Source organism: Equus przewalskii, chromosome 4 (assembly GCF_037783145.1).
Source record: "Equus przewalskii isolate Varuska chromosome 4, EquPr2, whole genome shotgun sequence".
NCBI lineage: Eukaryota > Metazoa > Chordata > Mammalia > Perissodactyla > Equidae > Equus > Equus przewalskii.
In genome coordinates this window covers 84,457,770-84,470,101 of record NC_091834.1, presented here as the reverse complement: position 1 = coordinate 84,470,101, position 12,332 = coordinate 84,457,770, and the positions used below count along the sequence as shown (strand labels likewise).

Here is a 12,332-nt window from a genome sequence, read left to right as displayed (position 1 = left end):
GACCGCCAAAGCGGAGCACATGAACTTAACCACTCAGCCACGGGGCCAGCCCCAAGGGACACAAGTTTTAATTAATAAACAATGTATGTAATATTTCTAATTTCTTGGTTTAGAAAATGAAGTGAATTAGAATTGGGACAATTGCCTTTCAAAGTGAATATCAGATATACCTTTATGTGGTTCTTTAAATTAAAATTAAATTCAAAAATTGGCATTGAACGGAATATGTAATATAAGTCACATGTAATGGAGCACACTTTTATGGAAATACATCCATGTGGTTAAATATCTAGGAAGGTAAGCAGTTTTGGCTACTGAATTCAAGTGAATTTTAGGTGAACTTGCTTGTTCCATGCATGACGTATTTCTGTTTACTTTTTCAGATCTTACCAATATATTTGAGTCCTTCCTGCCCCAGTTGTTGGCCTATCCTAACCCCATAGATCCTCTCAATGGTGACGCTGCAGCCATGTACCTCCACCGACCAGAAGAATACAAGCAGAAAATTAAGGGTAAGAAGGCAAATAGTTTAACCTTGATACAGAAGAGCTTAAGTCTATTGGACTTTGATAATTAAAAGTCCTTCTGATCATTTTTCTCAGGCCTAAAAAGAGACAGCTGTGGGCTAGAGCAGAGCTCACTAGCCTCTGTAGTTCCAAGGGTCAGAGACACCTTTGAAGGCTGGAGGTACCAGCAAGGAAGAAGGGAAGGGGAGAGAGAGAGCGAGCGAAAGGAAAGATGAGAGAGTGTCAGGCTCATCTGTTGGGTAGTAATGGATGTATCTCTGCCAGAAATCCCTGTGGACACCCATACAAAAAAACCTTTGCCTTCATTTGCTTCCTCTTTTAAAATTAGAAAATTGGACTTGAGGGTAAAGTATTAATTGAAAGGCATAATCTCACATTTGTTTATAGATAGTATCATCCTGGCCTTTCAGGAAAGCAGCTTTTTGGGAGCTGGGAAATGCCAAATTCATCTTTAGACTTTTTAAAATTATATTCTTTTACCTATTGAATTAAAAACACCCAAGTGGCATCTTTTCTTGGTCCCATACTGATTTGCCTTTAATTTGGGAAGTTTACAGCCAGGCACATTTCTCCTCTACTGCAGATACTTGGCCCTGGTACCCTGGTTTTATGGGATTTTTCTATTAAAACTTGAAATGTGCTATTAAAGTTAGAAGTGTGGTAGTAGTAGTTTGCTCATCCTTTAAGATTCAGAATCCTATTTTCCTATTCTTAAACAGTTTATATGCCAATGGGATGTGAATTTCATAAAAATAAAAATATGGTTACAAAAGAACATCTAAAACTCCACACAACTTTAGCAATGTTCATCATATTGTCCTTTTTATCTCCAAGTATGTTTGAGAATTTTCATAGTGAAAAGTCTAGATATATAAAGTCCCACCAAAAAGGAAAGGAATTCAAAGTCTGTAAAAATGGGCCTGCTCTTTTTTTTTTTTTCCCCTCTGCTTTATCTCCCCAAATCCTCCCAGTACACAGTTATATATCTTAGTTGCAGGTCCTTCTAGTTGTGGTATGTGGGATGCCGCCTCAGCATGGCCTGATGAGCGGTGCCATGTCTGTGCCCAGGATCCAAACCAGCAAAACCCTGGGCTGCCACAGCGGAGCACGCGAACTTAACCACTCGGCCAGGGGGCCGGCCCCAAGGGCCTGCTCTTCTTAACAAATGGCAGGCATTGGTATCTACCCAATTTTTAGCATGACTTGCCCATCTGCATAGCAATTCAGAACATCAACTTCTGCAAAATGTGTGGCCCCTCTGAGGTACATTTGCAAGAGATAGGGGTAGAAATAATTTATAAGAGCTTGAATATATAGGTCTTCAGTCTTAACTGTGCAGGTATGAGACAAACAGGAGCATTCGGGGCTATTTCTTGAGCAATGGTTTTCCTTCTGTTTTCTCATTCTTCCCAGGTCTCTATTGAGTATTGTCTGGTACGTTTGTTGAGATAAAGTAGAAATAAATCGACTCTATTTACTTAGATCTCAGGTGCTTTGCAAATTAATATCTAATTTATGTAGAATATCTATATAGCCAAACAAACATGTATTTCAAGAAAAAGGCAGTCAGTTTTAACCAGATAAAATTCTATTATGAGACTGTATTAAAATTTTGACATAGAAATCACTTAACAGTGTCTGCAGCCCACAGATATCTTGGCGCAGAGCATATTTCCATAGTTGTTAGAGTCATTATGCCTCAGCAATTTAACACTATCCGTGTCTAGTACCTATCTGCTATAGCAGCAATTACAAAAGGGACCCAACCCACATTTTTATCTTAGACTCGCTAGCTCAAGCTTTCTGAAATGTTACTGTTGTCTATCATTTTGTCTTCCTTAGTAAACTGGGAAAATCATGGCTATCAGACCTGAATCACCCCAACTTCCTACTGGACTTTTTATATGTACATATTCCCCCCATCTTTTTTTTGTTCCTCCTACAGGAAATAAGAGATGTCCTGTCTTATTTCTCAGATTCCCTCCCCTCAGCAACCTGTGAGCTTATTCCCCCATTTGTGCGCTTCCTCCTGGCACTCTTGATCCTCCTTCACCTGCAGACGTCAGAGGGCCATTTCACAAATCCTGTGGCCTCCTTTAGGAATCTTGCTCTGTATTTCCTTTCATTTTCAAATGCCTTGCTTCCTTGTCTTAAACTCCAGAGGTCTAGTTTGTTCTGGCTCCTCTCCTGAGTCTGTGACCTCATTTCTTCCTAATCATGTGGACCCTTCTCGAGACCCATTCTCCTGGACCTCTCTGCAGCTTTGGTATTTTACCCCTTACTTTTGTGAAAACTCTTCTCATTCTATTTCCTAAACATGGTCATTCTCTTAAGATTCCGTCCTTCGACCCTCTGTCTTCCTCCCCCACCCCTTGGGAGAGCTTATTCACCCCTCCCAGCTTTAGATGATCCCCTCTAGGTAGATGATTTCCCAAAATGTGTGTCTAGGTGTGACATCTCTCCCCAGCTGCCTCCTGGACATTTGCACGCCTAACATCACAGGTTGGTGTAGGCACCCTTTCTTACCGTGAATGTTGGTCAGCATTCATATTTAGGTGATGCTGTTTTATCTTCTAAATATTGGACTGCCTGTAGGACGGGCCACCTTGGAGCTGTCTAAAGACATGTCACTTCCCTGCTCAGAAACCTTCACTGAGTGGCCTGTTAGCCTGCCCTTCAGGACTCTGTTACTGTGAGTGATCTACATCTTTGCCTTTACTCCTCTAAATGCATCAATATGTGACAATCAAATTAGATGAGTTTCAGGTACCCAAGTGTATTTGCTTCCTTAGTTAGTCATGGAAGGTTTCAACCCTACAGAAGAACAGCATAACTTAACAGCTGTGTGTCTACCATCCAACTAGTTATGCGCCACATAACCTTTCAGTCAACGACAGGCCACATGGGTGACCGTGGTCCCATACGATTAGTACCATAAAGCCTAGGTGTGTAGTAGGCTATACCATCTGGGTTTGTGTAAGCTCACTCTATGGTGTTCGCACAACGACGAGATCGCCTAACAACATATTGCTCAAAACAGATCCCAGTCTTTAAGCAACATGTGACTGTAAAGCAAAACCTGTACATTTTTGCTTTATTTGCTTCAGATTTTTTTAAAGGAAGGAAACAACTGTAGTTCTCTCTTAATGCTGTGTCTTAATAGCGCAACCACTTCTTTCCCTGTGCTTTTGGCGGGGCTGTGCCTTTCCCATGGAATGGCGCTTCCTACAGTGCCACTGAGGACTTCTTCAGTGCAGATGCAATTGCCTTCCCAGCTCGCGGCCGCAGCCCCTTCCTCCATGCTTCCCTCTGATGGGCTCAGCAGCGCACTGCTTTTATCTTTATCTGCTTCTCCTGCACGTCAGTGACCTTGCTTTGCATTTTTCTCTCTCCTGAAAGGCCTTGTCCTAGTAAGCACTTAATACATATCTGTTTCCTTGAATATACTTAAGGCTGATACTATCAGATTACAGTGTCAGAGAACAATGTCAAAGTGCAGCAGCTTCTTTCTACAAAGGAAGAAGCAAGGTAGCCAGCCCCTTAGAGAGTAAAAATAAAATTTCAAAGGCTTTAATAAACATTTCTCTCATTCTAAAAGGTGCATTAGGGTAAGTTTCTACCTTATCAGGGGCTTTTTAATTTCATTATCTCAGTGTAAAATTTTGTTATAATGAATTTGTAGGACTCTTAAGTCAGAAGTCTGCAAACTTTTTTGTAAAGAGCCAGATTTGACCACATGTCTCTGTCACATATTCTTTTTCTTTCTTTCTTTCTTTTTAACAACCCTTTAAAAATATAAAAAGTATTCTTAGCTACGCCCTTGCACTAAGTTATTCAAATTGGGCACCCCGTTTGGCCATTTCCCTTATCTTCGTTTTGCGCTTAGTTCCTCCAGCTCCGTAGGAGGAAAAACAAAGCATAAGAACCTGAGGAGTTGTTTTCTCCTGCCGGTGTTCTGAAGAGGATTCTCACTGTCTTGTCTCTTCATATTGTGTGTAGGCTATTTACTCAAAAACACTATGCACTTAAAGAGTTTTTAGGAACAAGTTTAATTGTTTATTCAGCAGTTCTTACAATTTTTTTCAGCTAGCAGATTCAGCCTAGACTATAGCAGCATAAATTTTCAGGTAAATAATCAGTGGTGAAGTTGCTCAGAGGTTAGCTGTGTCTCCAGGTAGCAGCTCATTCCTGAGCAGATTGAGAGACTGTTTTTACCAGCTGCTTCAAAAACCTGACAGGCAGGCTCTGTTTAGGCTAAAATCTATTCCTAAAATAATAGATTTGGGCTGAGTGTAATTATATAACTGCAAATCTAAAAATGATGGAGGATTTCCTTATAAATTACTATGGAATCCTAACTAGTTAGTCCTCTTCTATCTGGGGAGATGAATGGTTTTATTAACATAGAAAGTACGGGGTTCACATTTCCCCAGTCCATCAAGTTTAGAGGAGTGCACCATGTTGGTAAGCCAACAGGGAAAGAGTTGGAGGACATGTAACACCAGGCATTGTCCTGGACATCTGCTGGCTTTCCCATGGCGTGCAGCCGAGGCCCGTGGTGGTCGGCTGCCTAGTGCACCTCCACCTGGGGTGTTCATCTGCCTGGGAGGTGATGGCCCAAGGGAGTTCTAGGATGGTGATGCAGTGTACTTATTCCCCTGCAAATCAAGTGTTCTGCGTTGTCTCTCTTACTAAGGGGGCAAAGTGCACGAACTCAAAAGACATCTCCCTGTGGGATTTTCCCCTTAGCTTTAGTGACCGTAACTGTCATCTTTGTTACCCCCGGGATGTAATGAAAGCTCCAACCTCCCTGGGACTTTCCAGCTTGGGGGTCGCTGAAGCACATGCCTGCTCGCTCATGGCCCTTGTGTTTTCTTTATCCCCGCCCCCTGTGCAGAGTACATCCAGAAATATGCAACGGAGGAGGCACTGAAAGAGCAGGAAGAGGGCACCGGTGACAGCTCGTCGGAGAGTTCTATGTCTGACTTTTCGGAAGATGAGGCCCAGGATATGGAGTTGTAGTAGAAAAAGCACCTGCTTTTCAGAAAGACTATTATTTCCTAACCATGAGAAGCAGACTATAATATTCATATTTAAACAAAGCAATTTTTTTTATTACTAAACAAGGTTTTTATGAATAATAGCATTGATATATATATATTATATATCACCCTTTAGATCTTGATTTCTTGGTCATTTCTCAACCTGAGGTGCATAGCATATTCCCACATTCCATTTTGGTAGCAATATGCGGTCCGAATGCATGCATTCATAAGTCCATTTGGCCAAGTCAGCCTGTGTGCTACTGAACTGTCGAAAGAAATAGCCGCTCTGATAAATAGACTTGAGTTAAAATAACAGGAAAAAGTTGCTTCTTTTATTGATGGTTCCAAAGAAACAAACCAAACCAACCAGTTCTTGGACTGTTCTTGGAAGATAGAATAGTGCTTTTTCTAAACGGAAAGGAAAAATTGAGGAGGAAAAGGCTTGCTGTGGGAGCATGTAGAGCCAGCCCCATCAGAATCAGAGCTGCTCCTCCCTGCGAATCCTAGGTGGCCCCGTGCTGTGGAGTAACAGTATAAAACAGGGAGCTAGTGGGAGCGTTGAAACTTACAACAATTTTTTTGACTCAGATTTTAAGTACATTTTTATGTGTAGATTCCTGCCCTTCTCGCTACCAGGCCCTGCAGCCACACGTGTTTGCTTTGGAGGAGCTTTTGGAAGTGTTTCCTGAACCTGATTCTTTTTCTTGGGTAGAGCTTTGTAATCCAGACCTTTTTTGAGACGACAGGAGGAGAAAAGTGACTGAGAAGATGTTTCCTCCCATCCAGCACATGCAGAGTCACACCCTCATCCTATTGTTGGCCACTTTGAGACCGCTACTCTGGACTGAGAGCTTTAAATTTGAGGGTGGTTGTGAGTTTTTTGTTTTGAGGTTTTTTTTCCTTTTTCCGGCGTGTGTGTGAATTGTGCTTAGAAAGGTTGCAGATTTAATCTTCACCTACCAAGAGATGGCCTCTTCCTCAGACAGCCGCTCCGTGGACCATTAGCCTCGGGAAGAAGACCCGTCTGGCGGCTGGGACTCCTGGGTACTCTCATTCATGTTTTGGTTTTTTCTCCCTTCCGCTGCTGCTCTTGGCAGCAGCCTGGTCATCACCTGCTTGTGGGAGTGGGAAATGGGTATTTCAGACCCAACACGTATTCTAAATTTAAAATGAGAAATATTTGGAACAAATAAAGGTTCTTGTACCCAAAGTGACTCTACATGGGAAAAACAAACTGCTTTTTTCAGAGTGTGACTGAATAGGAGGAAAGGATTCAGAAATATGACGTAGTGGAACAGGTTTGGAAGGAAGGAAACTTTCTCTCCTGTATATGTTAAGAGGAAATCAGACAGTTTAAAATGCCTGCTAATCAAATGTTTACTCAGCTAACCATATGTCCAGGTTGCCGGCAGAGTTCCTTTCACATCTGAGCGTTGCCTGCTGAATTTGGAGAACTTTAGACAGCAACTCTGTATTCTTTTTTTTTGCCACAACCAATAGGACAATAGCAGAATTAGCCAATCCTAAAACGTTCTAAAGACAATTTTTGAATGTCCCACTGGGATAACTTAATTTTTCTTTTTGATGTGTGTTTTTTAGTTTAGAAGTGCTATATTCCACAAGATTTGAGTCAATGAGGTTGGAAGATATCCTATCTTTTTTTATTCAAAAAGCACAATCAATCTTTTCTTTGAAAATCTATTATATAAAATACAACTTGCTTTTAGCATGATTATTTTCCTAAATAAAAAGACAAAGAATTTACTTATTTTATGTTAATTACGGGCATGAAGCAAAAGGTTTTCTTTAAAGAAAATTTAAAAGTGCAGTTACGTAGGGCTGTGGTTAGTTAACCGTACTGAGTTACCTATCTAGCATTTGTGGCTTGTCGGAGGGTAGTGTTAACTATTTAACATGTACTGGTGTACTTTAACTCTTATCTAGCACGTTGTCTTCTCATTACTCTGGGGGAGGGAGGGGCTGTGCTGGCACTGTCTAACCTGCTTACCTGCTGATCTAGCAGTCTGCTTGTGCTATAACCGTGACTGTAGGTGCGATTTAGGGTAGGCTTAAAGTGCTGGGTGGTGATTTGAGTTCAAACAATAAAAAATTGTATTTTTTCAATATTGTATAAACAATAGTGTTCTAATTACCTTTCAAAAGAATAATGTCCAGTAATAATTGCCTTTAATCTTTTCAGAAAAACTAGGAGAACCAAGTTTAGGGAAGTTATGTGAGCAGTGCCACAGCCCTGCTCCCCGACTCAATCCATATTTCTCTAATGAAAAGATAGCAGCTTGCCTCCGATTGAGAGCTCCAGCGGTAGGAACCTGGTGGTGCAGGCTTCCCACATGAAGACTTACTGGGGGAGGTTGCAGGGGTTAAGAAGCAGATCTGAGTATGGCTGCAGAGTGTGTGTGTGTGTGTGTCCATCCAAGTCTGTGTGATGAAGGTGTAATTTAGGCTTCAATTCTCTTAGCACTGAAAGCTCCTGGAATTGCTACCCAAGTCATGCTGTACCCTCTCATTCTGTGCAAGTCCGTCCTTTCTGGGCACTAACCTTGGTCCCATGCATGTTTTTGGTTCTGTGTGGGGCTTTCCATCTCCACTGGGAAATTGACTTTTGATAAGTTGACGAGAATTCCTTCTTACGCTAACTTTTTGTCCCTTCCCTGTACCTGGGAGAAGTAGGAGTAGAGACCATAGTTATAGGTACAGAGGGAGCTGGAAGAAGCCGGGCCGTGAGTCTGAGGACTCTGGGTCCGACAATAGGTAGCAGAGTAAGGCTGGAGTGGGGGGTGTCACAACAGCAAATGCTTTTCCAGGCTGTCCCTTCATGACACTCAGAAAAACATCCAGAGCCTCTCAGAAGGGCTGAACATTATTGCTTTTAAAGGTGGTGGTAGGTCAGAGCTGCTTCTGGCAGTTTCCCTTCCCTTCCCTTCCCTTCTTAGAATCTATAGTTTTTGAAATCCTTCCTTGTGGTGTACCAGCACAAGCTCTTCTTTGCCCCCCGTTGAAATCACTGAGTTCGAGCTCTCGCCAGACACCAACAAGCAAGATGGCTGCATCCCAGCTGTGATGCACTGCTCGCGGGCGGCCCAGCACTGGCGCCTTGAGGTTACGTTTAGCGGTAGCCTAGCTAGACACTGGCATTTTTGCTCTTTTGTCTCCAGTCTCATCGCACTCCTTGAGGTTACTGTGCAGTTTCAACCAGCATTTTATACTAGTGAGATGATTTTCAGAAGTTGCCATATATCTCTCCAGTACCTAACATTTTCTTCCACTTCAAAAGATGTTCTAATTGCCAACTGGCTGATCTAAGCTCCTGAGGAGTGTCTCCCCTTGAAGGAATTTTTTTCCCTCAAAAGGCTCCCTGAAGCCATGGTTGGCCTTGGCCTGACACTTGCTTTTTATTAGGCCTCCTGTTGGGATGGCTGAGAATCATGAAAGACAGATCCTTTTCTGGCCTCCGCGGGTGACGTTTCTAGACACCAAGTTTCTGGGAACTAGTGTTTGATTTTAAATGGCATGTGGCCCTTCTGTGTTGTAGGGACTCAGTCAGAAAGTGAAAGCCATTAACAAAAGTTAGCAAGAGTTATTTTCATCAGCTTCCTAACTGGGTCCACAGCCTTGTTGACTAAAGTCAAATCGTTTCTGATTGGGCGCAAAATCCTGCATTTCTTTGGACTTCTGAATCCGTGTTCATATTTTCTCTGGCCACTGAACACCTTGGCGGTTCCATTAGGGATTGGATGGAGTGGAAGCCCCTTGGGGAAGGGGAACGTGACAGCCTTCAGGTGTGCGGGTTCTCCGCTCGCCTGAGGAAGGGCCAGGACTCTTAATCCAGCAAATACTTGTCTTGGCTGTGGGCTTGGGAAGAAATGGCCATTATTTACTGATTGTATTTGGTACATATTGTGTGATACTTGAAGAGATAAAAGGGACGTACCAGCCCTTAATTGAAATCTAAGCTTTTTATCACTTATTTTTTCCTCGCCCTATCTCCTCCCTTCCACCTTTTTCCTTGCATTGTGATGATCTAATGGGCACTTCTGTCAACAGGACAAATGCCTCTGACTATAACCTCTTAATAGCTGTGTATAATGAAAACTGTAAACTTTTTTAAATAAAATGTGTATATACCTTGGCAAATGGCTGGACCTTGATCAATAAGTTAGCAGCCCCCATGATGACTGAGCCCGTTTTCAGAGCCCCTCCCTGATCGTCTGGCTCCTCTGAGCAGCAGACCTTGGCTTTTTCTGACAGAGAAGCTCTTACAAGCAGATGACTGGGTTAGTCTGGGAAGAGAATATCACCTGTAGGCAGTAATAGGTAAGAGGCCCTGCTCAGAGTCCCTGTCCCTGTCCCTGGAGGGCCAGGTGACTGCTGACAATGAACAAGCTTACCGTGAGGCTTCTCCACTGGAGCCTTGAAAGCCATCTCTTCTGTGAAGTCCTGTGGCCTGGAGCACCCCACCTTCCCCCACATGGATTGGCAGGGATGGCTTCCATGCTGCTGTTAAGCTCAAACCTAGGCCATATCAACTAATGCTGAGCAAAGGGTGCCCGCTCGGCCTGGAGTCTACACGCAGTGCAGCTTCCTGCCAGGGCCTAGCTGCCTCAACAGGTGCCCCTCTGTGCCAAGTGCCAACTTCATCCGGGATGTGGTGGGGGAGCTGTGGGTACCGCATCCGAAGCTGATCACTGGGTTAGCCCAGCGTTTCAATTCCTGTCTAAAGCATATGCCCTCCTTGGCCACCAGAGGGCAATGTTGCCTAGTCTCTTGGAGAATCTACTTGATTTTGTCAAAAGGCCCTGAAGACAAAGGGAAGAGGTTTCCTTTGGTCACATGGTCTCATTCCCCCAACTCTCTTCCACCGTTTACTTATTCGTTTCCCTCACACCTCTTTTCTTCCTCACTGCACCTGATGTATTCTCCAGTAGGCCCAGCTTTGAGGCCACCAGGGAGGAGGGCAAGGCCACCCAGGAACGGTGCTCTGGTGTGAACACCTCATGCTCTCCCGTGGCAAGGAGATCCCCAAGCTGCCCTGGCTGCCTCCGGTGCTCAGAAGCAAAACATTGAACAGCCTTTTTGCAAGTGGTCGTCATCAACCCCTCAGCTGAGGATGCAGGGGACCAAAGGACCGAACCAGGCTGTGAGTGCTAGTCCTGCCTCTAACATGAACCAGCTGTGTATCTCCCGCTCTGTGGGCCTCGGGTTCATCTGTAAAATGAGGGCCCTAAACCAATAGGTTCTGACTCTGACACTTTGTGACTCAGAACTCCATCTGGGCTCTGAAACAATGCCACATCACAGGAGATGGTCTCCTGAGAGGGGATGTTACATCCCTGAGAAACACGAAGGTTTCAAGATCACAGCTTAGAGTTTTGGGACACAAAGAGCTCTGGGAATTTAGAGCACCCATTTTCCAGCTGAAAGGAGAATTGAGAGATCTGTAGGTCATGTGAACAGTCATTCTGTTGATCTCACGTAAGGCAGCTGGTTGAAAACTGCCCCATGAAGCGTCTCAGTGCATTCAGTGGGGCTCGGGTCCTCTTTCACCAGTAGTCTCACCCAGCATCACTGCCACCTCTCGGCCTCAGTCCAGCTGCTCCCCCAGGGGCAGAGGGGGCTCTCCACCGCCTGCCTGAGGCACTGGCCCTTCCCTGAGAAGGGGATTGGGCATTTCTGAGGCATGTTGTCCTGGGGAAGAAAGTTGTGGGCCCAGAGCCCCAGAACTCTTACCTTAAATTCTCTTGCCATCTCTGGAAAGCTGCCCTCTACCCTGTGGAATGAGTTCCTGTGACGCTGGACTCTGGTGTTTCCTGCTCCTCACCTAGAACCAGGGCAAAGGATTTATCTGGCTCACAATCCTTGGACCTGCAGAGGCCTGGAGCCACCTGACAGACTGAGAGCAGCCTCCTCAGGAGAAGCTCACAGGCTTCTCAGGGACTCGGGTCCCTGCATGAGCCCAAGGCAGTCCACCTTGGGCCTGCTCTCCAGGGCCTCATGTCGAAGGATCGTGCACCCGGAACTTCTGGGAACTGGAGTTAGCCTGACTAGGGATTTAATGTTAGAAAATAAAAGACACAGGACTGTTTCCCCTCCTCTGTGAGGGGTGCGTGTGTGTGTGTGTGTGTGTCTATATCGGTGTTTATTTTTGAAAAAGGGCTGGGCACTTCGTGGATCTGGGTTCCTGAGAGCTCTTTAGGGCTCAAACTTGGCTCCTACGACCTGGTGTCAAATGGTTGGGCGTGGCAGGAACAGAGTTGGGCTCCCTAAGAGGAAAACTCTACCTTTCTGGCTGCCCCATTGTCGACAACCTGGAGAAGCGCTGGACAGCCCTGAGCTTTGGCCTTCAGCTCTCAGCTCCCCTTCCCGCGGCCACTACCAGCTAAGTCAGCCAGCACGGAGCAAGCGACTCCGCTGAGAAGCTTCAGCCTGGATTCTGTTCTCTCCAGCTCTATGAACTGAATCAGGTCCCTGCTACAGTCCACTAAGGTGCATTTAAAAGTGTGGGACGGGGCCGGCCCAGTGGTCAGCGGTTAAGTTCGCAGATTCTGTTTCTGGGCAGCCCGGGATTCGCCCGTTCGGAACCCCGGGTGCGGACATGACACTGCTTGGCAAGCCATGCTGTGTTAGGCGTCCTGCGTATAAAGGAGAAGAAAATGGGCACTGATGTTAGCTCAGGGCCAGTCTTCCTCAGCAAAAAGAAAAGGATTGGCAGTAGTTAGCTCAGGGATAATCTTCCTTAAAA

At 44.7% G+C, this 12,332-nt stretch overlaps 1 protein-coding gene across 8 annotated transcripts in view; it reads left to right on the top strand.

Moving 5' to 3' along the window:
• Positions 1-9,727, top strand: part of UBE2H (ubiquitin conjugating enzyme E2 H) — a 98,589-nt gene extending 88,862 nt beyond the window's left edge. For 6 of the 8 annotated variants that reach the window (XM_008512672.2, XM_008512686.2, XM_070617724.1 and 3 more), the window contains 2 exons: positions 384-512; positions 5,425-9,727. In XM_008512672.2, coding sequence (XP_008510894.1) covers positions 384-512; positions 5,425-5,549 — 254 coding nt within the window. In that variant the 3' untranslated portion in view covers positions 5,550-9,727. Of the gene's footprint in view, positions 1-383; positions 513-3,122; positions 3,220-5,424 lie in introns of all 8 variants that reach the window. The other 2 variants (XM_008512680.2, XM_008512662.2) reach the window with 1 other exon arrangement.
• The last annotated feature ends 2,605 nt before the right edge of the window (positions 9,728-12,332 follow it).